Raw genomic sequence first — 26,020 nt, forward strand, 5'->3', positions numbered from 1 at the left:
ACTAAGTCCCAGTGGTCAGCACTGTGGGACTGGGAGGAAGCACAGCAGGGTGGCCAGGATCCTGACCTGATTCCTTCCGAAACCAGTATAAATGTAGCCACGAAGCAGGGCAGAAGTCAGAATGAATTATTTGTTTCCCTTTAGCGAAAAAAAAAATAATTAATCAGAATCACAAGAAACACAGGGAATGCACGGCCTTCCTGGGATCTGACTCTTCAACACTGTCACGGATCCAAATTCCAAGGGCCTCTGTCGTACAACAGTAAAAGAAAACACAAAAATAAACCATGCATGTGTTTACAAGACCAGCTGTCTCTGTGGTCTCTTTTTCCTCTCTCTCTGTCCCCCTCCCTTAACTCATGGCCAAAGGGGGTTTCCATGCCAGCTTTGCTACATGACATGATTAGGAAAAAAAAAAAAAAAATTAAAAAAATCTCAGGCTGGTTTATGTACCAGCCTGAGCTCCCCAAGCTCTCCATTTCCCTTGATTCCTTACTGCAATGAGGACACAGAAAAAATGCCCGTCTCTCACTGAAGTTGATAACAGCTTTTGCTCAGGGCTCTTAAATGAGGCTTTGCTGGGCTTTCAGGGCAGATGGAAAAGTCATCAAGGAGAAAAGAACTATCATTTCTTGGCCAGGAAACAGACTATGGACTTTCCTGCAGACTAGTGCCTGCCTTTTACATCAAGGCTAACTGCTATCACATTTTGCAACATCCTTCCCTCCTTTCCTCACAAGTGACCCACGAGCCAGGCTTTGCTATCCCCTTCCACCACAGGAGCACTCAGCTACAGAAGCATGTCTGTGTGGGACCAGAAGAACTGGTGTCAGAAACGAGGGAGAGAACCACTTGAAAGAATGGAAGGGAGGGGAGAGCCCTGGGACAGTTGGTTGAAATGCCGCATGACATGGCTGCAGTAGGCGCTAGGAGGATGTGCTGGCAGGGCTGTGTCAGGGTTACAGGGATACTGAAACCCGGAGCATCACAGATAAGCACTCGGATGACCAGCACAGCAGTCTGAAGAGTTCAAATGGCACACTGATGAACGGACCTCCAATTAAGGCTATAGGTACCCTGGCAGAGTTGTAGAAGGAGCTCAGTACTGCAGGTCTGAGCCAAGGCGCATTGGAGAGGGAACGGGCTCAGGAACAAAGCCAGGAGGCAGATGCTGCGGGTCACAACTGAGCACCAGCAGAGCAGGGCTGTGCTAGCAGGAGGTGCTTTGGCAGCGCTGCTGGAGGGCATGGGAAAAGGGTGGCTGGGAGCACTGCGGGGCCGGTTGCCGGTGGTCTGGCAGTGCGGGAAGGGGGAGCCCAGGGAGCTGCAGAACAGCACCGCGCTGCAGAGGCAAGGGTTGGGGACCAAAGTGGCACTGGGTGACATGGGTTGAGCTGGAGGTGCGCAGCCAGGTCTGCAGACACAACTGGCAGTATCCTGTCAGCTTATCAATCTTCCACTTCTACCCCAAAGTTCACATCCATCCCCGAAAGCCAGAGAAACACATCCAGGCCCCACACAGGAAGGGAACCAGTGCCATGTCAGGCATCAAGACCATCTGTTAAGCACCACCCATGTGAAACTCAGTTACGGGTTATTAATCATTAGCAGCAGGAGCCCTGTTATTTGCAGCGATACTCAAGGAGCATGCGAGAGAGTCCCTACTGTGCTGAAGTGAGGGATATGAGGGATCAGCCAGTCCCTGCCCCAAAGGGTTTCCAACAGGAATAGCTAAAGGAAGGCGAAGGACAGAGCAGAGTACAAGTGCAGAGACTTTAGTCACCTTTCCAGTACATCACTATGTTTGCCTAAAAGGTGGCAGAGCAGAGGTGCTGCGGGATTCACACCTTGGCCAGAGCCGCCCCTGACCTGCAGCCCTGCAGGGAAAGGGCCAGGCCCTGGCCTGCCCGCCCTATCTGGCTGATGTGGCTGAAGGCAGAAGCCAAAGGACCAAGAACAGAGAAGGGAAGGTGGAGATGTGGGGGAGCCCCCAGGCCAGCCAGGTCCGGGCCAGCTCCTGCCAGGGCGGGCAGACTCAGAAAAGCTGGGCAAGAGGCAGTGCTGGGCTGGCTGCTGAGCATTGCTCAGCATTTCAGGGGCAGGATGCTGGCAGGTCACCCCGCACCATCCCCTAGCATCCCTGAGCCCCTCTTCCCCTTCTCCCTCGCTGCCAGAGTAGAAAACCACTCCCTGTTATTACCTGCCGCTGGGTTTCCCTGCCAGGCACCCAGCAGGGAGCCGGGGTAAGGACATCTCGCCTTTTCCTTTGTACATCCCCAGCCACCCGGCAAGTTCCCCAGGGCTGGGGGTGAGCGAGCCCACAGGCAGGGCAGGGGGCAGGCAGGGCAGCGGGGTAGCAGAGCAGGGGGGAGTCAGGGTAGAGGGGTGGCAGGGCAGGGGGCAGGCAGGGCAAGGGGGTGGCAGAGCAGGAGGGTGGCAGAGCAGGGGAGAGTCAGGGTAGGGGGGTGGCAGGGCAGGGGGCAGGCAGGGCAAGGGGGTGGCAGAGCAGGAGGGTGGCAGAGCAGGGGAGAGTCAGGGTAGGGGGGTGGCAGGGCAGGGGGCAGGCAGGGCAGGGGGGGGCAGGCAGGGCAGGGGGGGGCAGGCAGGGCGGGGGGGCAGGCAAGGCAGGGGGCAGGCAGGGCGGGCATCCCCCTGCCCCGAGCTGCACGGACCACGTCAGCGGGGCCGGGAGCCACGGAGTTGGTGCTCCCCTCCCGGAGGACCCCCAGCCCCTCAGACACACACACCCCCACCCCCCGCCCCCGGGCAGGGCAGTTGGCTTTGGCAGCCCGTCCTCAGCCCTGGGCTTTGCTCGGGGAGGGGGCAGGGGAGGAAAGGGAGGTTAATGGGGAGTGGAGCTAACGGCAGGAATACGAGGGGCTGGGAGGACCCCCCCTTCCCCAGAGTCACAGCCATCGTCCCTGCTCCCCCTCTGCTGCTCCAGCGGCTCTGCAAAAAGGTTAGAAAGAAACAAGAGTGGGAACCCACCGTGTCCTCCTCGGAGGGAGACAGGGGAGCGGTAGATAGAGATAGGCACAGAGTGGTGCTTGCTGCCGTGGAAGTGATGCTCATACTGAGCCTGAGATACAGACGAGGAAGAGGAGGCAGAAGAAGCCACGTTAGAGGAACTCCACACAGAGCTGACGATACATCCCCAAAAGAGGGAGCACATCCACAGGGTCCAGGCGGGGCGGCGTCCAGGGCAAATGCTGGGGTCTATTCTCAGGTGCATGGTCAAGGCACAGGACACCTACAGACGGACAGTCTGAATTCCAGCCAGGGAGAGAGGATAAGGTTCATGATGCCAGGGGACCCATGCTAGCAGCAAGAAGAGTCGCTTCCGAGGCTCTAGCGTGTGCGTGTGTGTTCAAGAGGCAAAGAGACAGTATGTGTCTGTGCGAGAGCGAGCGCTGGGAGGGAAGGGGAGGGAAGGGGAAGGTTAGGAACCACACACAGAAGAATAATACGCGCCGTTTCCCAGGGCTGGAGCTACTGTGCCAGGAGCCCCGCGGCCGCACGGAGCCTCCAGGAGAGCGCAGGGAAGCCGCACATGTCAGCGGGAGGGTCCCGGAGCTTGCACTGGTCAGGTTCCTCCAGGATCAAGGGGTCCTTGAGGACTTTTCCCTGCCTGCGAATCCCCGTCTCTCACTTTGCGGAGAGGGACTATTAAAAACGAAAAAGAAGAAATAAGCCAGAGACCCCAGGTAAATGTTTGATTTTTTTTTTTTTTTTAATCCCAATTCCAGGGGGGGTCTGTTGCTTCTCCACTAGCAAGTGTTGCAATGCAGAACTGCTGGGCACACACACACGCGCACGCACACACACAGATCTGGGGTGTTATCCTCCTTCCACCGGATCCAGGCGACCGAGGGCTCGAGCCGATTAACCCTGCACAGCCGGGGAGGGCAACGCCAGGTCTTCCCGGGCGGGCGCGGCGGAGCGGCGGGGGCCGGCGGCGCGGTGCGGCGGGGCAGGAGCGGGGCGCGGAGCGGAGCCGGGGGCGGGATGCTGGCGGCCGGCGCGCCAAGTGCGGGCAACTCGGCGGCGCAGGTGAAGCGCAGCCGGGGCGGCCGGGGAAACGACTCCACGAATGGGCGAGCCGTATGCAAATATCCCGGCCCCGGCGAGCCAATGAGGGCGGCGGCAGCTCTCCGCAGAGGGACTGGCTGGCTCCGGGGGGAGGCGGGGCCGGGGGGCGGCACCGCCCCCGCCATTCATGCGCCGCTGCCTTACACACGCGCCCGCCGCCCCCGGGCCCCGGCCGGCCCCGCGCTGCCGCCGGGGAACACCCGCACCACGGACGCGATCGCTCAGGAGTTCCCGGGGCAGCGCGTCGCACCGGGCAGCCCACGGCGGGTGCCCACCCCCGGCAGCCGCCGGCGAGGCGCGCAGGGGCGGCCCCGGGCGGGCAGTTGCGCCCCGGCCCGCCGTGCCCCGCGCCGCCCCGTCCCAGCGCTGCTACGGCCGCCAGGCGAGGGGCGGCAGCGGCTACGCCCCTTGCCCTCCGCACCGCCCTCACAGCCTGGTCTGTGTTTTGGCTTGTGCTGCTGCAACAATCGGCTGAGCCCAAACAGGCACCGTTGCGCTTAATCCTGCCCGAGCGAGGGCTGCGGCCGGAGTTTGCGGCGCATAAAGTAACAAATAGACGCGGTAGCATCAGCGGGTGATGTATCGCCTATCAATTTGCACGGCAAAAATCCCCTGCCACTCGGGGGGAGCCAGGCACCGACCGGGAGGTGACTTGGGTGACATCACGCAGCGAGGAGCTTTGGAAAAGGCACTCGGTGGCCCCAGGACCCTCCTGGCACTGCCTGCCTCCCTCCCTCCATGCATCCCCTCCGGCCGAAATAAACTCCTCCTGACTGGGGGGTTTCCTTGTCATCCCCTCCAGGTCTCTGCCCGCAGGTGTGCAGGCATGTGGCTCAGAAACTTACTTGGCTCATTTCATAAGTATTTCCCTAACACAGAGATGCCGTGTTTTCGGTCATTGATCTCCATTTGGTCCAACACATCAGCAGCTTGTAATGATCAGCCCAAATTGCACGCCTGGTAACTTCTAGCTGAGATTGATATGCTTGTAATTTATTTTCTAGTAACTTATACGATGTGATCTAAATCAGGGGCTAGAGCAGGTAGAAATACTTCAGTGTTTCGCTGGGCTTAATCAATGATTGTGGACAGTAAAGCTGGAAAGCAAGAATATTACTTTCAAATTTGTCCAACATCTGCCACCTAAGAATCTCAGAGTGCTTTAAAATCTCTTATTAATGAAGCCATTCAGCAGCTTTAGGTATTTGCTGTTTTGCAGATAAGGAAGCAGAGGCTCAGACGCGTTGAGCCGGTGCGTGACTGATAGACACGGGAACTGAACAGAACAGAGGCAGAGATTGTCCATCCTAAACTGTACATGCTGTTAGTGTAAACGTTTGACTGATTTGGTGGCCGTTTGTTAGCTTTATAGGGTGAATATCAGCCTTCCTCACACCGTGGCACGCAGCCAGCGATGGGGTGACCTGCAGCGTGGATGCCTGCTGGCAGGTTTGCAGTGCCACGCACAGGGCACCAAGCGGTTTTATCTGGGCGAAACAACTGTTCCTGGCCCTGAGTTTTGCTGAGGAAACTGCAGGTGCTGCCATATGTGTGGTGGGATACCCAGAAGTATCCTGGCTTCATGAGGAAGCCGCCCCCTTGCTCCTAACGGTACTTGGGAGAAGAGGGGGAATGTCACCTGGCATATCACTCCCAAACGGCTGCCTGCCAGCCCGTGAGGACGTTGCTGGCATCCACGTTCAATCCCTCACCACAGAAGTCCTGACTTTCACCCAGTCTGCAGACAAAGTACTCTGAAATATTTATTGTGTAGTTAAACTGTAGGGGGCTTGATTTAGGGGAAAGGAGGAAGGATGTGTATTAAATACACATCATGGAAAAGCTTATTTGTAAAATACGGGAAATCTGCTCCAAATAAATTTCAGACCCAGCTAGTTATCAGCAATGCAACAAAGATCCACCTTCCATCATTTTACTTTCTTTTTCTCTAGCTACAGCATTACAAAAAGGACAGAAGATACATACATTACAGGACCAATGCCTTAAAAAGGGGCTACACATCTAAACACTGAGGACTCAATGCTGCTTGTCTAGAACGTAGTGGTAGAGAACTCATTCATTTGTATGGAAAATGGATGTGGTTTAGGAAGCACAGTTCTTGAGTGAAGAACAGGGGAACTGCACAGATACACTCCTTGCCACTTCCCTGTAACTATTTGCCCTGTTGCTGAAATGGGAAAAAACAGAAGAGGCACTTTCTTTGTTGACTAAACTATGGTAGCATCCTTGAGTTCTTAATTCCCCTTTTAAAGTCCAGCAGATCACATCCTCTTCTATTCTCCATACCTGAGCCCCTGGTCATGCTGGCCACCTCCTGAGCTGCTGCGGGAGGCAGAGCCCTCAATGACAATAAATTACCAAGCTCCAAAACAAACCACATCCTTTCCTCAATCTGCCACCAACCCTTCCCCACATACAGAAGTACCAGCTCAGGTGCAGGAGGCATACCAAGGAGGCAAGCATCACTTCAAACTGCCCTGGCCAGAGACAGAAAATGCTCAGTAGTCCCTCAACAGGAGAAAGAGACCTGCTGTGTGTTGTCCCCGTGCTCAGGAGTTGTCCCATCTAAGTTCTGCCTACCAACCTTCCTTCCCTGCAGCCCACTGGGTAAACCACCCTAGGCAAAAAGGAGAAAGGCCAAGAAAGCCAAACTGCAGGAGTACAGCATAAATATAAAAATAAATAAAACAAAGGAAAAACCGGGAAGCTGGCTATAAATACATCATAGGGTTCTGGTGACACCGTAAAGTACTGGAACTTCACTCTGCCTTGCTTTATTAGGTGTCGGTGGATGTATTTACTGCCCTGTAAGTCACAGGTGGCTCATTTATTTAGCAGCAGCACTGCAGGAAGAGGGCAAATTTCAACTGCAGTTTCCCCTCTTGGGTGGCAAGGGGAAGTTTATAGCCAGCAGTGAAGTCTCAACATTATTCCCACCAGATTTACTTCAAAAGAGGCATCGTTATTGTCCTATTAGTTTAGCTCATCTGAGAAAACATACACTCATTCTAAATGCCCCATGTCTTCAGAACTGAGATGGGTGCCTTGAAGGATGATGATTCCCATCATAAGTTGTTCCCTACAGATGTGAGGAAAGTAGTCTTATTTCTTACATAGCTGTTTCTTTTACTAGAAGAGGGGAGGGCCACGATATTCTGCAGAAATGAGAAATAATAAAGCAATTGTTTCTGAGTTTTAGAATCCTGGTAAGAGAGCCAGTTGGCTTCAAGCCCAGGAAAAGTTTTTACTCTACCTTATTTGTGTCAGCAAGTACAACTCTATATTTCCTAGTAATTCGTAGCTGTTAATTACTTTGCTGCACTCGGGACTGAAAAAGTCAGCTCTGCTCTAAAATCACGGATCTTTAAACCTGGATCCAAAGGGGAATCTCCATTAGCTTTTAGCCATACAGGGTGACAGCCAGAGAGGTGACAGCTCTGGCTCCCCCCAACAGACCCAAGCGAGGTACAGCGTTAGCCAGTGTACTGCTATATAACAAGGTTAAGAAAATAAAGTCTGTTAGAACAGCCTGTCACCCAAAAGTTTTTCCCCAGACTGAACTGTTTCTCTCAAGGTTCAAAACAGTCCGTCCCCACACCCTTTTTTTTTTATTTTAAATGCTCTTTTCTAAAAACAAGAAGGAGGGTGAGAACAGATTCCGCTTACTATCTTAAAATAGAGTCTTAAATGAAATAAAATGAACCAGAGGGGTTTACATGGTGTAGAGAGCATAGGGCTGGCATACAGACACCTTTGTCTTTAGCAAGCTACTCCAAATATTGCTGAGGACAGCAGTGACCAGAAGGCTGGTAACTTCCTCAGCACTGCCAGCAGAATTAACTGCTCTGAGACTAGTCCCTGGTGTCCCACTGTCCTTGTCATCACTGCCTCTCTGCAGGCGGCCCCGAGAGGCAGGTAAGACCCGGTGGCATCAAAGAATTATCAGTGTCTGCTCATCCAGAGGGAAAAGGAAGGGTTGCTTCAGGACAGGGCTGAGGACCACGCACACAGCTGCTGCTATGCAGTACTTTTTTCTGCCTATAACCAACTCGCTGCAGTCTCTGTAGTTCTCAGTTTTATTCTGTACCTTTGAAGAAAACTGCAATCTTTTCTCAGGCTTCTGTGCTTTCCTTTAGCGACCAGTAAGTCCAGTTACCCACAAAAGTTGAGGCATATGCCCTACACGTGACACAGGGCAGGTCTAATCCTCTTTTCAGCTCAGCTGCAAGGGACCACACTTTGCCGCAAGCAACTAATACAGCAGCTCTGGAGCCTGGTTTTGTTCTCGTTTATGTCAAGGTGAGTAAATTCAACAGAGCCAGTGGATTGACATCAGTGAAGGGAGATCTGACCCTTGACGTTCATTTGCGAGAAGAGAAACGCAAGCTCATTACAGCCAGTTAGCCTGGGCTAGCAGTAAGTTAGCCAAAAGCAACAGTAACTGCTGGGAGCTTTGACAGAAGATGAAGGACACAAATTCAGTTCTGTCAGGCATCCAGTTTAAGGGCCAGAAACCTTACAAAATTCAGGCTATTGTTTTCTGAAATTTCAGACCTACTGTCCTACGTTAGTGGGAACAAGCAAGAACAAGCATGGGACACACACACAAATATAGCAATATATCTCATTTTGATAAGCATTAATTAATTATAATTGGTAAAGAGGCAACATCAGAATTTGCTAATGCAAGCTGACAACAACATGTTAAAACCGCCCCTCTTTACTAGATAACGTATAAAGACAAATCCAGTGTGCTCAGCACTACATAAACAGAAGCAGAGAGTCCCTTCCTCAGAGAGGTTACAGACCTGCTGGAAAGGCACGAGCCAAGGCACATTGGACCAGCTTTATAAGCAAACGGTATCTTTTTGGCTTGTCTGCTAGTCTGTGAACCTAAGAGAATGGAAGGCTTAGATACTGGCAATAGTGGCTTCACACAGGAGCGACTAGCGCAGCTGCTTTCAGCCCTGAGCTTCTAAGTTTCCTTTCAGTCATCACTGAATGTGCTACAGAGATACCCCTGCCTACCTGCACCGGACACCAGCAAGCATCCTCTCTTCTAAAGCTGCCTCAGAAATTAGGACAAGACCCTTCTCACACTTTGGACCCTCTACCAGATCAGTAATTATGGATGCGCTTTGTGTTAAATGAAGGATGCTTACGTGTGGTTTCCTTTAGCCATCATGAGGAGCTTCTGCTATTCAGGTACCCGTCTCCCCTTTTCTCTCACAAACACCTCAGTCCCTGCCCCCGGGGTACTTTATCAAGGTGGGCTGAGCAGGCTCCTGTCACAAGAGAAAACCGATGAGTGCAGCCGTGGAACTGCTGCCACCCCTTTCACTCTCAGTAGAAGCTGGGCTCAATGGCAGCTGTTCAATGTCTTGTCAGGCAGAGAAACAGAACCCGCTTCTACTTCTTGTATCATTTTAGGCAATACGACTTTTTATCAAAAGTTTGTTCAGACTCAGAAAGATTACAGAAACCAGAAGACCGGCCAAGTTTGAAGAAATGAGGGTTGCCCACTGCTTGACCTTAGCTAGTTATTGGATCACCAGTGAAGGAAAAGGAGCCCGATGGTTTACTTTCCTGACTTTTCTGCCACAGAATTCATGCTTCAGTACCTTTACTGCCGATGTATCACTAAGAATACTAGAATAAAATGGTAGTGACCTGTAGCATGCGCTAAGAACTGATTTTCGTCATTCAAAACAGCCCTCTCTTACAGGACTTTCTAACCAACTCTAGGATATTATGTTGAGCCAAATTCATCTCTAGCACAACTCCTAGCAACTGATATGGATGCAAGTAGCTACTATGTTTATGAAAATAAAAAATATTTGTGTACCTTGTTCTCCCTATTGTTGCAATCAGTGTAGGCAGGTCTAAGGTGAGGGAGAACAGCCTGTTCCCAGCCTGGGTGTGAGCCCTGCCTGGGATAAGACGCTGCTGCAATCCCTTGCCTTTAGTGACTCTCACAGCAGCAAGAGGTTAGACACACCAGCGGATCACAGAGGAGGACCTGTGACCTGCTGTCATCTTGGCTGTATCTGTTCTGTAGATCAAGATCTCTGAGGTCTGCCAGTCCAGCACCTTACACACCAGTGCTAAATATTAGCACTGCAGAAATAACATTTATGCCATGAATTCTTAGTGTGGAAGAAAAGAGCTGGGAAATTATTTTTGAAGAGCTCTGAGTTCTCAAACTTAAATAGTACCTGAAAGACTGGAGTATAAAAGAGACAGGGAACAGAGAGTTAAAATATCTGCTGCGATAAATACGGACCCTATTTTAATTTTTACCCGTGAGACCAGAAAGGAGACTTTTATTTTCCTTTTGCACTCAAAGAAATCTTCTCTGACACAGAAAGGAAAAGCTGGAAAGACTGTTGGTTTTCCTCCTTTAAGCTGGTTTCTGTGCTAATGAAAAGCTAACTAATGCACACTGTGCACAGGCTCCCCTCTGCTTTTCTTCTCTCTTCCACCTATCATCTCGCCGGGCTTTTGCCTGTAATCACCTGTTCATCTCGCAGCAATAACTGCCATGTGACCGGTGTTTGTTGCAGTCTCCGGACCGCCAAAAAAAGAATTAAAAGAAAAGCAAACAAAGAGGTAGGGGGGAAATCTTCAATGACACAAGTGCCTCACTGCCAGCCAAAGAGTGAAACGTCTCCTGTGGGCAAGCCTGCTCGTGTGGGAGCTGCTGGTAGGTGTAATTTCCGAAGATGTATACCTTGTCAGTGTGCAGAAGATGAAGAGAAAAAGCAGGTCAGAACTAAAAAAACTGGAAGGACAAAAGACGACACTGTGGAGAACAATTCTTCTGCTTTTTACCCTGAAAGACCCTGTGCTGCACAGTCTGTGGCAAACCAACTTACTGGCTAAGGCATCAGGAACAATAAGACCATCAGATGGCCTTCTCCTCACCCAAGGGAAACAGCCACTTTTCTGCGCGGTGCCTGCGATACGCAGCCTGCACGGGGTGGTACACGATGTACAGCGTCGTTGCTTTCAACTACAGTAGAAACTATTTTTTTCCCCTCCAAGTAACTAGGCTCACAATAGACGAGACAGCCAGGATCTTCAAGAGGCTATCTAGTCCATCTCTCTGCACCGAGGCAGGATAAACTTCACCTACAACATTCTTGGGATGTTGTCTAACTTGCAATGAAGAATCAAAGTCTCTGGAAGCAATATACACCAATGCTCAACTTTATCAACAGAATTGTTTTTCCTTTTCATAAATCTGCTGTAGTCAAAGGAGTTGCTTGTGACGCCTATAAATTACAAATGCATTAATCAAGATATAATTCATACTAGCTTTCCTCGTGCCCAGACATAAACATACTAAAATACTGTAACTAACAGCAGTAGATAATATACTGCAACACCGTGATGGTATGTGCAAGCATCTCACTAAGCATGTGAACAACATGACCACCAAATGGGCAAATAAGATGTGGCAAGTTGCTCGTAGGAGGCATCCAAGAAACAGAAAGTTGCAACAAAGGACAAGATAAGCATAAGGGATGCAAACAGTCAGGGCCTCCTGTTGAATACCCAAGCAGCACGACTGGGGAAAAAAAAAAAAAAAAAGAACAAGAGAAGCAGCACAGTTAGCAGTCGAAGATCCCACTTTTGAGAGAGTGAAAGTAGTGTTAAACAACACCAGGTATGTAAAAAGGAAACTGGATACGGAAGATGACAAGCCAGCATCACTTCCAACTTCTCTCCTCCTTCTGCAGCTAAGACCATCAAGGACCATAGCTGTCGGTGCTAACTATAAAGAATCAGCTCTACGGTACTGTATAGTCACAGTTAATTCAGGGCATAAATGATAAAGACTAACAGTTTTGTATACAAAGTAATAATTAACGATAATGATTAGGAATTAACCATTAGCATGAAGTGTGTTGTTAATTAATGAGTGCAGTAAAGTTTTGTTTTAAAGTTTAAAACTGGCCTGATTTATCAGTCTTCTAAACATTCCGCTCCTAGCAATCTGTAATTCTCTAACAGACACGCACACATTTTCAGTTGCAATATTGTGGTCTGTTATTTCTTGCCCTATCATAGAAGAGAGCTTGATTCCATCCTCTTTACAGCTATCATTTACATATTTGCAGACTTCTGCTATGTCCCTCCTCCCTAGACAAGGATATTTGCTTTATTGTCACGTAGACATCCATGGAGTTTAAGCTGTGCACATTATTGCTGGTTTTCTGGAGACTTTTTCCAAATATCTATATTTTTCTTGCAGTGCACCCAGACTGGGTGCAGCCTTTTGGAGGAAGTCTCATGAGCACTGCATACAGAAGAAGGTTTTTTTACAATTACTTTTTACAATTAATACAATTACTTCACGTATCTCATTGATGATATTCCTATTTACTTTACTTGTAAGACATTTATCCCTCATGCATAGAAGGAGGGCTCGTATTATCACCCTGCTAGCTACTTCCAGTTTTATATTCTATAACATGGAAAACACGGCTAAGCCCTGGTCCGTGAGTTCCTAGACCTTTTTCATTGAGTTTTTTGAAAGGTTTTGCAAATTTCAGAAAATGCAGCTTAGGTCACTGTAGCATTACACTGGGATGGGTAGTACAGCACCAACTACTTGTTCCCTGCTGGTATATTTAATACTGCTGAGGACAGGCCCTGGTTTCAAGGCATGCAACACACCCACGCAAACAAACCAAAACAGATGGAAGCAGAACAAACTCCAGGTCCATTTGCGGCAACTGATCAGAGGACTTACTGGGATGTTTGGTCTCCAGCAGAGAAGCTCAACAAAAGCACAATAGTGAGAATAAATGTAAGGAGCGTGAACTGCTTTAAAAACATCTCTCCCCTTGTGAAGCACCTCACTCCTATCATTCCCCAGGGTCTCCAACCCCACTCCGCCCGCACAGCTCCTCCAGCACTGCAGGTCTCCCGAGACACCAGCAGTTTCCTCGTGTTGTCAAATCCTCCATCCTGCCTGTGATTCAGTGTTTGCGCTAGTCACATGGATGCTAAAAGCCTCCTTCCTCAAACTGAACGCTTCCCTTTACCCAGCACCCTCGTCTCTGAGCAAAACAGGAGGGAATTTGTGTAGGGGGAGGCACCCAGCAGCAATAAAACCCCAGTGGAGCTGCAAACGCTGACACCGGAGCAAGCGCAGACATCAGGAATACATGGGCTTTAAGCACCAGGCAGCCGTGAAAATTGGCAAGTGGAAACAAAGAAGGGGAAGGAGCGATACACTCCCCACTGATAGGCTGTATAGAACAGATAAGGCGTAACTGCTCCCAGCACGGATGTACTACTTATTGGACAGGACAAACAAAAAATTCCAGCTACTCATTGTAGAAGTGCCAAGGGAAAAGCTGACGATAGGGATCCAGGGATTACGTTCAGTCAGATGCATACAAACACGTGTGCACGCACACATATGCATACTTGTATTCCTGCTTCCCTCTCAACTCTGTAGCCTCTATATCTCTTCCTCACACTATCAGCCAGGGACAGCTAATGAAGAAAACCAGAAAAAAGGGGAAAAAAGGAATGCCTGCATAACCCACAGATGGAGCTCACTTGAAGAATTATGGTTGGTTTTTTTCTCTTCCTTCTGATCTTCTGGTTGGTCACACAAAAGCTGTCTTCACCCTGGACCAATTCATCCCTTAAGTCACCACTTATGGTATAATTAGGTCTACATAGTTTTAACGAGATGTCACATTTCACCCCCCTCCCCTTTTCCTCAGTCACCCAAAGTGAGCACTCAGGATGGTAACACACAGTCTGTTGTTGACTCCCCCAGGGTACTGCCGGCAGCGTGGTGGGGATTGTGAGGGTGAAAGAAATCTGAGTGGTCTTCAGGATGACTAACTCTGAATCATTTGTTGCTGTCGTCTTCTCTGCATCTGATCTCCTCCTGCACAGAAATCAGAAGGCACCTATTCTGTGACAGCCCAAGCTACCAGAAATCCCCCAAAGAGGCAGAAAGCAGTATGTGATCAACAGAATAAACAGACACACAGGTGCTCTGCATAACACCTCTTCTTGCACTGAGATGCCTCTTACCCACCACCAGCCTCTACATTACACGTAATCCTCCGAAATGTAGCAGCAGGCAGATAAAAAGAGGACATCTGATATTCCTGGCTACCTGAAAACACGTTGTTCTACAAGCAGCAGAATGACAGAAATAAGTGAGTAGGAAATGAGGCTTCATGTTTCCTCTTTGTCATCCCCTCCCCCCACATCCACCGTATAACGTCACCACATCACCCTCAGCTCCCCCTTCATTCTCTCACACTCCCTCCTCGGATTTTTGTCATATTTCCTTACCTCCCTGTAACACCTTTCCCTTCCTTCCCTCCTGTCTCGGTTGGGCGAGGAAGGGGCAGCCTGCGCTGGGGCAGGTTCAGAGCTGCCAGCCCACCAGCTGGTGGACCAGCCCTTATGCCTCATCAGGGACAAGGAGCAAGTTCTGTAGGAAATCAGGATCTCCAGGGCTTCAGTGCTCCTGTGAAATGGGGTGGTTGCTGGCCAGGCAACCAAAGGGGTGATAGCCAGACAGACTGATTGCAGAAGCATCATTTCCTTAGAAAACCCGACTAAAATAACACTGCATCGCCAGGCTAGAGCAGTATGGCCTCAAGCAGCGTGACAGCTGAAGTTGCAGGTTGTCAGCTTCTCACTGTGGGCAAGAAACCTTTTGTAGGAGGAGTACCAGAGCCAAAGAGTATGGTATGAGGGCACGGGTAATTCACGTCTTAGATCTGCACTACATATATATGGTAATGAAGCACGGTTTAGTTAAAGGATGACAGAAATAGCAGCACCAGAGGGAAACCTTCAAAGGTGAGTAATTCTGTGCCACTTTGATCAAGCGTTACTTTCCATTGGAAATGGGGGATTTCATCTAATGTTGGCAACAGGACCTAGACTGGCTAGAACACAAAGGCAGGGAGACTGCTTCTCTTCCCAGCCCGCAAACACTGCTTTGGTGTAAGAGCCAACCACTCAGAAACTGCTTGGGGAAGAGAAATAATTTATCTACTGCAGTTCAAGGTAGCAGGAAGATATTATACAGAAGTAAATCTCAAAACTAGTATGACAGCGTGTTTCCAGCTTCTGGGGGGGGGGGGGGGGGGGGGAATAAGTGGCATCTGAGGGGAGCCCCCAAACCATCTGGCTATTTGTGGGTTCTCCGAGACGCTTTGATCCATCTCCAGAAACACTGCTGAGCTTTGAAGAATGTAATAATGAGATTTTAATCTAAAGAAATACGTCCCTGAAAAGCTTCTGCTTTCAACAGAGGACCATCTCATCATTTGGGTTTGCCTTTTCCCAGCAAGCTGTATTGCAACAAATTGCTCTCATTACTGGGTTTTCTTAGGTTGCTAGTTACAGGCTGAAAATAATATGTATCTAGATGTTTATACAGAGCTTATTGTAGCTTAGGTTGCATAAGTCATGGTAAAGAAGTTTATAGGGTTAAAATTAGACTAGACAAAGCACTGAGACTAACCCAGGCAACAATTCCACATGTACAAGTAGGACAGCTGGCATTTAGCAGGTATTTTTACCTCCATCCATCTTCATTTTTCTCCGCCTCTATCTCCCATCTTTGTAATTGCCCATCCCATCCTGCACAGGAACACACACAGGCTCACCCACTCACTCCCATTTCTTCTCTTGCCAAGAAGAGCATCCTGCGTGGGATTCAGTCATTTGTTGTCCACAGAACTTCTGGTGTGTGCCTCTCTAAATAGCTGACATCTGGAGGAGCTAGATGCTACTTATACCCTCCTTAGCACGATCAGATGCTGCTAAAGAATGTGAACAAAATGCCTCATTTTTAAAATATCTTCTCTTCACGCCCTCTCCTTCTAACAGTTTGTTGTGGTTTTGGTGTTGTTTTTTTTTTTTTCTTGGTATTAACAGTCCACTACATATAGTGATCATCTTTCAAAGCCGTTGTTCTCAGGGACACAAAAAGACCAATATAAAAGTATATACTGGTAATAATCAACTACTTCTGCTGTCCAGCACTCACTTCTATAACGTATTCAGTGGTTTTTAGGAAGAATGTATCACTCTAGAACCCTGCTGCAGAGATAGGTACACAACCCAGGTACCCATGGTGGCATTCAAGTTCTTAAATTACCAGACCCCCTCCTTCATTATTCAACAGACATCTTTATTTTTACAGCAACTAAAACAGGGGGTTCACAGCCTACATAACCTTCTAGCTGTACAAATATGTTTCACTAAATGATTCTTTCTGCCTCACAAACAAATCAGGAGTCCACAATAACATGATCCTGTAAATAAACACCAAAAAGGAATGCAGAAAGGGGAAGATGCTACACTTATTTCCAGCATGCCTCAATTCTGAATGCTTGATTTTACAACAAAACCCAAAATCACTCAGAGCAGTTTTGTTGTTGGCTTTTTTAACATTCTCCCTCTCACAAATACCTATCTGTTCATGTGCATGTGTCATCTTTACTTCAATGGAGTATGCCTTCATTTAAAAAATACAGTTAGGACTATATACATGCCTCGAGTCACCCAGGCAAAAGAAACACAAACAGCCAGCAAAGTGACGGGTAGCACAGATGCACCTAAATTGATTAAATTGCTGTTGCTAGAACACACACGCTGCAATCTCCTTCCCTTTTGGATTATTCAAGGTACCCTGTCATTCTTCTCCAAACCTTTCCAAAGTGTTCTTGTTAGCAGGTTGAGAGAATTAAGTTAAGTTGACTCACCGATATTAATAGGTGTCCCTAATTCAATAGCAGCATGTTCAGAGAATGCCACCTGCCTTCTCTTTAAGCAAAAGATACTGAAAAACAGCCAACAGCTAAAATTAGACACACCTGTTTTAACAGTTGTTTCAGCAGCTGGACACCAGGATGTGGATCAATAAGATTTACTCACAGCTTTCTCCCCTCAGAGCCCATAGTGCGACTTTAGTACCTCATCCCATGTTTAGAGAAATTTGTGTTGCAGGGGATAGCGTGAATGAATCAACAAAGGTCAGGGTGCTCTTCTTCCCCATTGCTGGACCTCACTACAGTGCAAGAAAAACTGCCTATTCAGTGGACTATGGGATCAAGATATACTGGTCTCGATCTAGTAGTATACAAGGGCAAGAACCTGAACCGTATATAAACCAATGCAGTGGTAAGCTGCAGGTATCATAAAACTGCAGGCTTGCGAGGTCTGTACCCTTCCATTTGCTGCAAGGAGTTGTCATTGCTGACAGTGGAACAAGGGAATCCTGCCAATTTTTTCTATTACTGATCTTGGAGTAATCCAGGCAACAAGCAAAACCCACTTCCCCAGCATCTAAAGCACAACTGTCCCACCAGTTGTCTTCAAATTCAATGTGCAGCTCCACTGCAGTAACCTATGTCGTGGTGGAAAACACTGAGATGTTCTAGAAGAACTGACAGTAAAGTAAAAGACAAAAATCAATTAGATATTACTGAAATTCTACTTTAAGCATTAGCTGGAGCTGCTTGCAAGCTTCTATATCTGACTAAGTTGCTTGAGAATGCCAGTATCTTGTCCTGAAGGGAAGATGCTATTTCCTAAAGTGACTGTATTTCACAATCTAGTCCTGTTTGCCTTTTTCCCTCAGGCAAAATCGATTTATACACTGTTGTCCAGAGCCGTTTATTCCCAACCCAGTGACAACCCCTCTGGTGTGACTGTGGGACCAAGTGGTAACAGGATCAGTGAGATGCTCTAATGCTCTATACTATGAAGGAGTATGCAATAACAGGAGCTCCACAAACTTGTGTTGCAACTAAAAAAAAAAAGACACGAGAGAATTCTCAAGACAGTTCTCAAAGTAACAACAGGCCTTGTACTCTTAGAGTTCCCATATAAGCAGAAGCCATACATTAGTAGACGTAAGTGCACTCAGGTATACAAAAGTAAACATCTCCCAGAGCATGCGCTCATCTGTGCGCTCCCCTGGGATGGGTGCCTGTGGTTTCAAAGAAAAGGTACATGCGCATTCATGCATATAAACCCAGACAGGTAGAACGCACATCTATGGAGATCGTATAGAATGTACAAAAAAGGTATGCCAGCGTACAACTGTGTCCACACAGCTCTACAGCCAAGCGAGCAGCTGCCTCAGAGCACACTGCACATCATCCGGCTCCCATCAAACACACCTCAGATTTTCTCTTTCAAACAAAAAAGGGAGAGAGACGACGTGGCTGTCAAACCCAGTAATAAACGCTTGTCAAGAGCATTTCTGATGGGATCTAAAGGCACTTGGAGAAATGGGGCCACCACAGTCAAACTGCACAAGTTGAACCCAAGAGCAGTGAAGACAAAGAGAGATGGTGACACGAGGGCTTTTCCCCTCTTCCTGGAAAATAATGAACAAATCCTTCAGAGTGATTACTCTGTTACACTGGCTGGCCCTGCTCTCAACTCTGTATTAGACAGAAGACGCTCCTATCTTCCCTCAAATTAAATGTGCCTGGTAAAAAGCGATCAGAGATTGGCACTATAATTACCTTTCCTCATTAGAAAGAAAGCCCTGGACCTGACTGAATATGACTTCTCTGTCAAGGCCCCTTTTGGGCTGTAATAGTACTCAACCAAAATCAACGGGCACAACACTTCATGTGAACAAAACAAAGCAACATATCAAGTAATCTTGTCTTTTTATTTGCTTTTTCTAAGCCTGCTAAGTGAGGTGGGAAGGTGCCAAATTCCTTTTTAACTTGTATAAATGCATCTAAATGTCACAGAAGAGCCTTGTTAAGGGAAAAGCTTTCCAAATGTTTTTCTCTCCTGTATCTAAAATGGATTGCTCTTTTTTTTTTTTTTTTTTTTTTTTCTTCTTTTTAGATTAAAAAAGGCACACTCTCTCAGACCACTGCCCGTCGCCATTCCTGGGGCAGCTGGCTGCAGCGCCCCGTGGCTGAGCTCCCCTGCTCTCCTGCAGCAGCACTCACCATAGTGCAGGGCACGGCTCTGTCCGGGGAAGCCAGGGAGGAGGGTGAGCATGTAGGTAACGACAAGGCTGAAAACTCCTCCAGCTAGGGCATGAGCAGACCTCAGGGACTCTTCTGTGACAGAACAGATGGGCTCCTTCATTCTTTTAAAACGCATTTGAAACGTATTCGTTGCTTCAGTTCTTTTCTGTTACTGTGAGCTTGAAGATGGTGTCTAACCCTGAAGAGCTGTGACCCTGGAGACTGCAGCCCTGCCACAGCGAGGGCAGTGCCGTGACCTTGCTGATGGTGCAGCCAGGACAGCTTGGTTTAAAAAGTGGGAACGGCTCAGTCTTCCACACTGGTGCTCATACAGATATGACTCTTGTAGATATAGCAGGCTGAGAAAGATGGGTGGTGTGGTAAATCACTATGGGAGCTGCGCGTGACAGCAGAGGAGGGCAGGCAGCACTGGGTAGCCTACAAAGCGGAGAAATAGGGAGAACTGCACAGTCCGACTGTGCTTGGTGGCCTCAATGAATCAGCTCCTTCCCTTTCAGTACAGCCACCCATGGTCCTTTCATCATCCCAAAGGTCACTCCTATTTCCTCGGTCTGGCTCATTCCTCTGTGTTCTCAATTTAAAAAAAAGAGTATAAAACAGATCTTTGGACTATAGATCGCATTTCTGATTTTACCAGAAAGATGTCAGGAGAAGCATCCCATTTTGTTCTGCTGTCAAATATAGGGCTCCCAGAAATTATCACATCCTATAGTCTGTTCAACAACACATGCTGCAGAATGGTGTTACTGTGCAGCAGCAGGAGCAGAACTGTGTTAAGAAGGCATTACAGTATCCTGCACCACTGTCAAGTGAGATGTGTGGTACCAAAACGGTATGGCATTTAATCAGACAAAACTTATTCTCCAAGTCATTATATAATCTACAAGAACACTGCAACTAAGAGCAGCGCCAGCCACCAAATTTAGGAGAGCTGGCATTGCAGAAGGGGAACCTCGGCATCACTGCAAAGGTACCCTCTGCAAGCCACCCCCTGCACGTGATTCCACTGCAACCTAGTCCATCCTTGGATCCTTCTGACGCCCAACTCAAGAGGGTCCTTCTACACTGGAAAAATGAAGTCTTCTCACAGGTCATTTTCCTTTTTCGCCATCTGCCACAGTCTACCCATTCCCAAGCAGAAATGTAGGACTTTCCATTCCAGGCTGCAAGCCAGAAGCTCAGACTAGTAAAACTACCAGCTTCTCAAGTCCAAATCTGGGAACTGGCCCCTCCAGTGCAGAAAGAGTGCTTTTAATTTATTTATTGATTTTTATTTTTATTTTAGCGCTGCAGCATTTGTTTTATTTGCCTTTTCCTTTTCGATTTGGGGAAGGGGAAAGGAAAACTGGGGGGGTGTTTTCATGCTTTCATCGGTAATAGCTAGAAAATTTCTTTTCAGAAAAAATAAATGAGCAGATACAATGACACGCCGTGTGCCTGCAGGAGCTGAGATTTTAAGATACACATCAGACACCAGTGGCCTCAAAATTAAATTATGCACTAGCAATAAAAAGACATCTCACATTTAAAAACGAACCAGGATTCTTTATCAGTGAATATTTCAAAATCTCTGTTCTGCAGAAGAACGTCCAGGTGTTTGCCAGGCAGATGTAACAGAATGCTACTTCACTGGAGCAGCGTTTAATTGCTGTGATTATTTACATATGCATCTATTTGCCTTAGGATTGAAAAAATAAAAAGCTAAAGTAGAGTTGTTTTGCGGCCCCACTGCTAGTTACTGGCATCTAGGTAAATGTACTGCCTCATCTAGGTAAAACTTGGGTAGACGGCAGTGCTTGCCGTTGCACTGCTTTGACTTTCCTAAAACTAACCTTCCCCCAGGAATCCGACTTCTTCTGTCTTGCCTCTCCTGTCATCACCCACCTCTTTCCCTTCCTCATCTCCCTGTTTCATGGGCTACAAGGGGACAAGGAGCAAGAGCACCAGATGCACAACCCCACTGCTTTACCTTGCTGCTGGGGGCACTTCTCCCTTTCGGGAAACAGTCCCACTTCACTACTGCTGGCTGCCACCTTATTTGCATGAGAATGAACAATGCAGCCACGTTACCTCTCCTTTTCTGCAATACCATAGTCTGCTGATGAGCCCGAGTAGTTTTAAACAGGGCTAAGCTTTCTCTCGTGCCCTCTTGCAAGCTTGGTGCTCTGCCAGGTGGCTGCAGAACGGATGCACTGCATGCTGAATATTCCCCGCACGGCAGGCCAACAGCGGCTCCGAGGGGGAGGCACATCCAAGCTCCTGCAGCTAAAGCCTGACAAAAAGAATGAGCTCTCCTGCTGCCTTGAAAGTGATGGATGTACACAGAGGCTGTGCACAACCTACAGCCATATGATCCCCCATGCTGTCCCCTGGAACCCGGTGCACAAAATAAATTGCCACACAAGGAAACATGCTCAGGAGCACTGACCTGAACGCTACCTGGAACAAGCAGCAACGTAAAAGGTAACGTGACGCCCCTGCACAGGATCAGCCTTTGCTTGTAGGGTGTGTTTATAAGTCTACATATTCATATATTAGATTCATGGCTGGCATATTCAAGGGGATGGCAGGAGATAACGTGGCTTTTTCCATTTGGATAGGATTAAAAGCTTTTACGGTGGTTCAGTGCTTCTTGGGAAAAATAACCGTTTCTCCCACAGATCTCAAGAGATAGCAGGTTCCAGTCTATCTGGAAATGGTGGCAACAGTCCTTCTTTCGATACTTCCACTCTAAAAGGAATCCTGTAAAATTATATCTATTTTCTCACCTTCTAGGAATTAACCAGATCAAATATGCTTGTCCACCTGATGAGAGGGAAGTGTTGGGTTGGTTGTTTTTTTCCCCCAACTGTAATATCTTAGACCTGAGAGAAAAGTTGACGTCACATCCAGCAGTAGAGACGAAATCACAAAAAACTATGCCGTTTAACCTCAGCAGTCCCCTTGCAAAAGCAGCTATAAGAACCCCTTGGCCAGTGTGATCCCAGCAGCCCACATATAATTCACCTCCATGATGTCCTCAAGCAAGAGTTAGGCATTTATAGTAAATCACATACTAAAAACAATTTGTGGCCTGCTAGCAATGAGAAGGCACGCTGCTGGTGAAGGTTAAGGATCAGCACAATTTTGTTGTGCCAGATGTGCCAGACATTCAAGTAAACCTCTGCTTTTCCTGGGGACACAGCCTGACGCGATTACATAGTACCACTGACACCTCGTTTTCTGTATACTCGCTAATTTGGCCCGTTAACAGATTTCATTGCAGTCACAAATACTGGCATAAACAAACATTTGGCTATATTCAACTAAGTTTTTGAAAGTTTTGTAAATCCCTCATGAGCTGCAGAAAAAACTAGGGTTTGCTGGTTAGTAACGTATGCCGGATTCGTGCGGAACACCCAGCTACACGGTGGCTGCAAGAAGAGACCGCGGGCTCTTCTGCTCCAAAGCTACTGCCTTAGCTGCAGAAACCTCATCTCCCTAAACTGAGGGGCACGTGAAGACCCCGGCATGCTTGGAGCAGCTCTGGGTCTATTCACTACAGCAGCAGAACACGCAGCTTTATTCTACAATGAACGCGTAACCCAGAAAACACACAAAAATACCGGTCCAAAATCCACAACTCCACAAAAAAAAACCACTGTGTACTGCATAGGAATGGTTTATATTTGTCCAATGTATGGTATCAAACTATTCCAAAGGGCTTCAGTGCCACAAAGTACATAGAAAGCAAATATGAATGACGTCCAACTTGCAGAGCTGAGGGTGTGGAGCAGTCTCTGCCCCAGCCATTAGATTGGATTCTCTCCCATCCTACCAACAGCAGCCACTGTTATTTTTAATATTGTTGATTTCCAGGCATAAATTATGGCACAAATACAGCATAAAAGCAGCCTCTGGCTTTCATGCATGTGTGTTTTGATACAGCCTCTAATTACACGATCACACGCTTCTTTCTTGGGCGTGACCTTTCCTTCATTCAACACACAGGAGGAATAACGCCGGTGAAGGTGTTGTTACCTGTTACTCCATTGTATCTTCGTTGCTCCATTTGTGGCCCCTTCTCCTGCATGGTACGCTAACCCTGCTCTGAAGAATAATTCATTTCCACATGGGCTTTCCTGTGGTGCCACTCGGCAGAGCACTGGACTGTTTTGCAAAAACTATAATTACTTTGGACAACACCTTTCTGAGGCGATAGGCTCATTTTACAAACGTATTGCTCAGGAACAGGGGAGTTAAGTCAAAATGCCCACTAGTATTGAATGTGCAATTTCAGATTGGAAGTTCTGGCTACACAGAGTGCTTAGCACCTTATGGCACTTTCCACATTTGAAGCACATTTAGTGCTGACTTAATTGCTGTTTTCAGGGCTCAATATTGTTTCCATCCAAGCTATACGATCTCAATTTGGGGACCGGAACACAAGGAACACATAACTCAGGGACTGCCTGAGAAAAAACTGATTTTAGTAACTTACCCAATGTCATACCATGACCCTGGGGAAGTGAGAGGGATGGACAGAACAAGGTGCCCTTAACTGATGCTTTGCTCAAGAGGGCTCCCTCCCTTGTAAGAATCTCCCACCTCAGTCACTACAAGGCAGTGGTTTTGAAAGCAGACGCCGAGTTTATGCCAGAAGCTCTTTTTTTTCTGTGCATGGCATGGGGAGAAAGCCATAGGGAGGACATAATGAATAAAGATGTTACCCAAGATCAGATAATAAAGCCCATGCCAAAGGAGCACAGGGTTCACTGACACTAATTTTTAACTGCTCGATTTTGGATTGTCCCCTGTCCTTTCAGATTTGTTAAATATGGAACAGTCGTGGGGTTTATATAAGTATTTATGTATAGATAGATATATTTGTAAATACAGACATACAAACACATACATATTCACATAAAAACACAGCGTTCTTTGAAACTTACTTAAACTTTGAGTGAGTTCCTTTTGATTTAGGGGGATGCTACCATATCCACCAGCATTTCTGGTTTACATTTTTTATTGAACAAATCTAGAACTGAAAACTAGATTTCCTTCAAATTCCCCTACCTGCACGATGCAAGGAAATGAAAATGCCTGTCAGCAAAAGTAATGTGTTTAATACCATGCCAGCCCTAAACATCAGTAGAGATTTCTGTGTATTGCAGATAATTCTATCACCAAGCCATATTGCTCTGTGATGTGCTTTTATCTTTGCTGTAGGATAATATCAATATTTCAAGCATGAGCAAAATAATGTTTTATGAGATTGATGTGGGAAAATACAGTGACAAGTACATAAAAAAGGGCAGAGAAAAATGCCAGGTAGTCATCATAAATGCCTTCCATTCCCACCAGAATTTGTCTAGTTTATCCAATTCTTATCAACAAGTTGAGGTCCACTGGGGCCCCAGTGACTTTGATTACATTTCCAGTGACAAAGAAGAACAGCAAGCAAAAGAGAGCATAGATAATGGGATGGGGCAGCTGTCACCTACATCCTAGAAGCCTAGAACTTTACAGGTCAACAAGACATATTTTGTTAAACTTTTAATTTAAAAAGAAGTGATTTGTAAAAGAAGGAAATAGAACGGGGGGGGGAAATTAGTGAGCCACTTGCCATAGTGCACATGTGCCTGGCAAAGGCGAGATCATGCAGGACAAATACACCCAGGGACCAACCTCTGCAAACCCACGACGATGCCCTGAGCAGGAGCTCCCTGGACACTGCTGGGACCTGAGCACGGAAGTGCCCAAACAAGAAGTTATCCTTGTATGGCTCTGGCTGGATGAATTCTTCACCTCTTGCCTACCTCTGCAAAGGACTCAGCTCTTCTAGGGAAAAGCTCTCCGTTCCAGATACAATTACACCAAGGAAAAAAAAAAGCTGCTTTCCCCCCCGTACAGCTAAGTGGCTATCTGCGCCCCACACTGGCACAAGATATAAGCTTGTTTATATAAGCTCTGCATGTAACTCTTCTGGCAAATCCACCAACAGAGACCATTTGTCATATTGACTTTTCTTCCTCCGGGGCTTGCAGTTCCTCCCTGTTTGACAACAGAACTGATGACTATTACTTAACCCCTTTCCACATTAACACTGCAGCTGTTCAGTCAGACTGATGTTTTAGTATAGCTCGATGTTAGGCCCCTCAATATCTGGGTGTTGAGCTGAAAACCCTTACAAGAACCTGAGTTTGAGGGAAATAGTGAGCAGCACCCGCTGCAATCAGTTTTAGAACTTGCTTTCAAGCCATTAAAATGAAGGTAATCAAAACCACCAGTTCTGTACATCCTGACTGTTTCAATTGGAAGCAAAAGGAAATCTTGCAGCTCAATCTTTTCTAAAGCACCCTCTAACTCCACTGTCCCCTTTTCTCCAACTCAACATGCTGTCCCCGAGGACATTCTGATCGTTTTTAGTCCATCTGGAACAGTGCTCATTTCAAAGCCAATTTGAATGAAATGCCTAAAAATCTCTTAGAAAATAACTCATAATAACACTGTACCTTTTATGATGTTACATTACTACCAGGCAGTAAATTCATTTATTTCCCCAAATCTCTTACCAACTTCTTTTAAATACATAAATAAAAAGGGGAAATTTCAGTGGATATTATTTCACAATATATGGATCTGAGATATTTTAATAAGAAATGCATCTCCAGGCTAAGAGGTATGAATTGTACACTGAAGGGAATGGTTTAATACACTGTTTAATGCTATCATCAAAACTGATGATAACATGATGGCTTTTATACATTTTAACATTTCTTTAGAGCTGGAAAAAGTGAGAGTGAGAACCATATTTGTATATTAGCTAAATGTCAGAAGTGACACTGAACCAGCCAGGTGGCACATAGCTCCCATAGCACTCCCTCTCCCTGACCAAAAAATATTAC

General features: G+C 47.2%; 1 protein-coding gene across 32 annotated transcripts in view; it reads right to left on the reverse strand.

The window, feature by feature from the left end:
* The window catches only part of NRXN3 (neurexin 3), a 1,019,675-nt gene that overhangs the window by 367,606 nt on the left and 626,049 nt on the right, over positions 1–26,020 (reverse strand). The window contains exon 1 of one of the 32 annotated variants that reach the window (XM_080395259.1): positions 2,989–4,340. The exons of 27 other annotated variants lie outside the window; for them this stretch is intronic. In XM_080395259.1, coding sequence (XP_080251385.1) covers positions 2,989–3,232 — 244 coding nt within the window. In that variant the 5' untranslated portion in view covers positions 3,233–4,340. Of the gene's footprint in view, positions 1–2,988; positions 4,341–26,020 lie in introns of those variants that run through there. 4 more of the 32 variants (XM_080395255.1, XM_080395253.1, XM_080395254.1 and 1 more) reach the window with 4 other exon arrangements.

The sequence above is a fragment of the Falco punctatus genome (assembly GCF_963210335.1).
Source record: "Falco punctatus genome assembly, chromosome: 7".
Lineage (NCBI taxonomy): Eukaryota > Metazoa > Chordata > Aves > Falconiformes > Falconidae > Falco > Falco punctatus.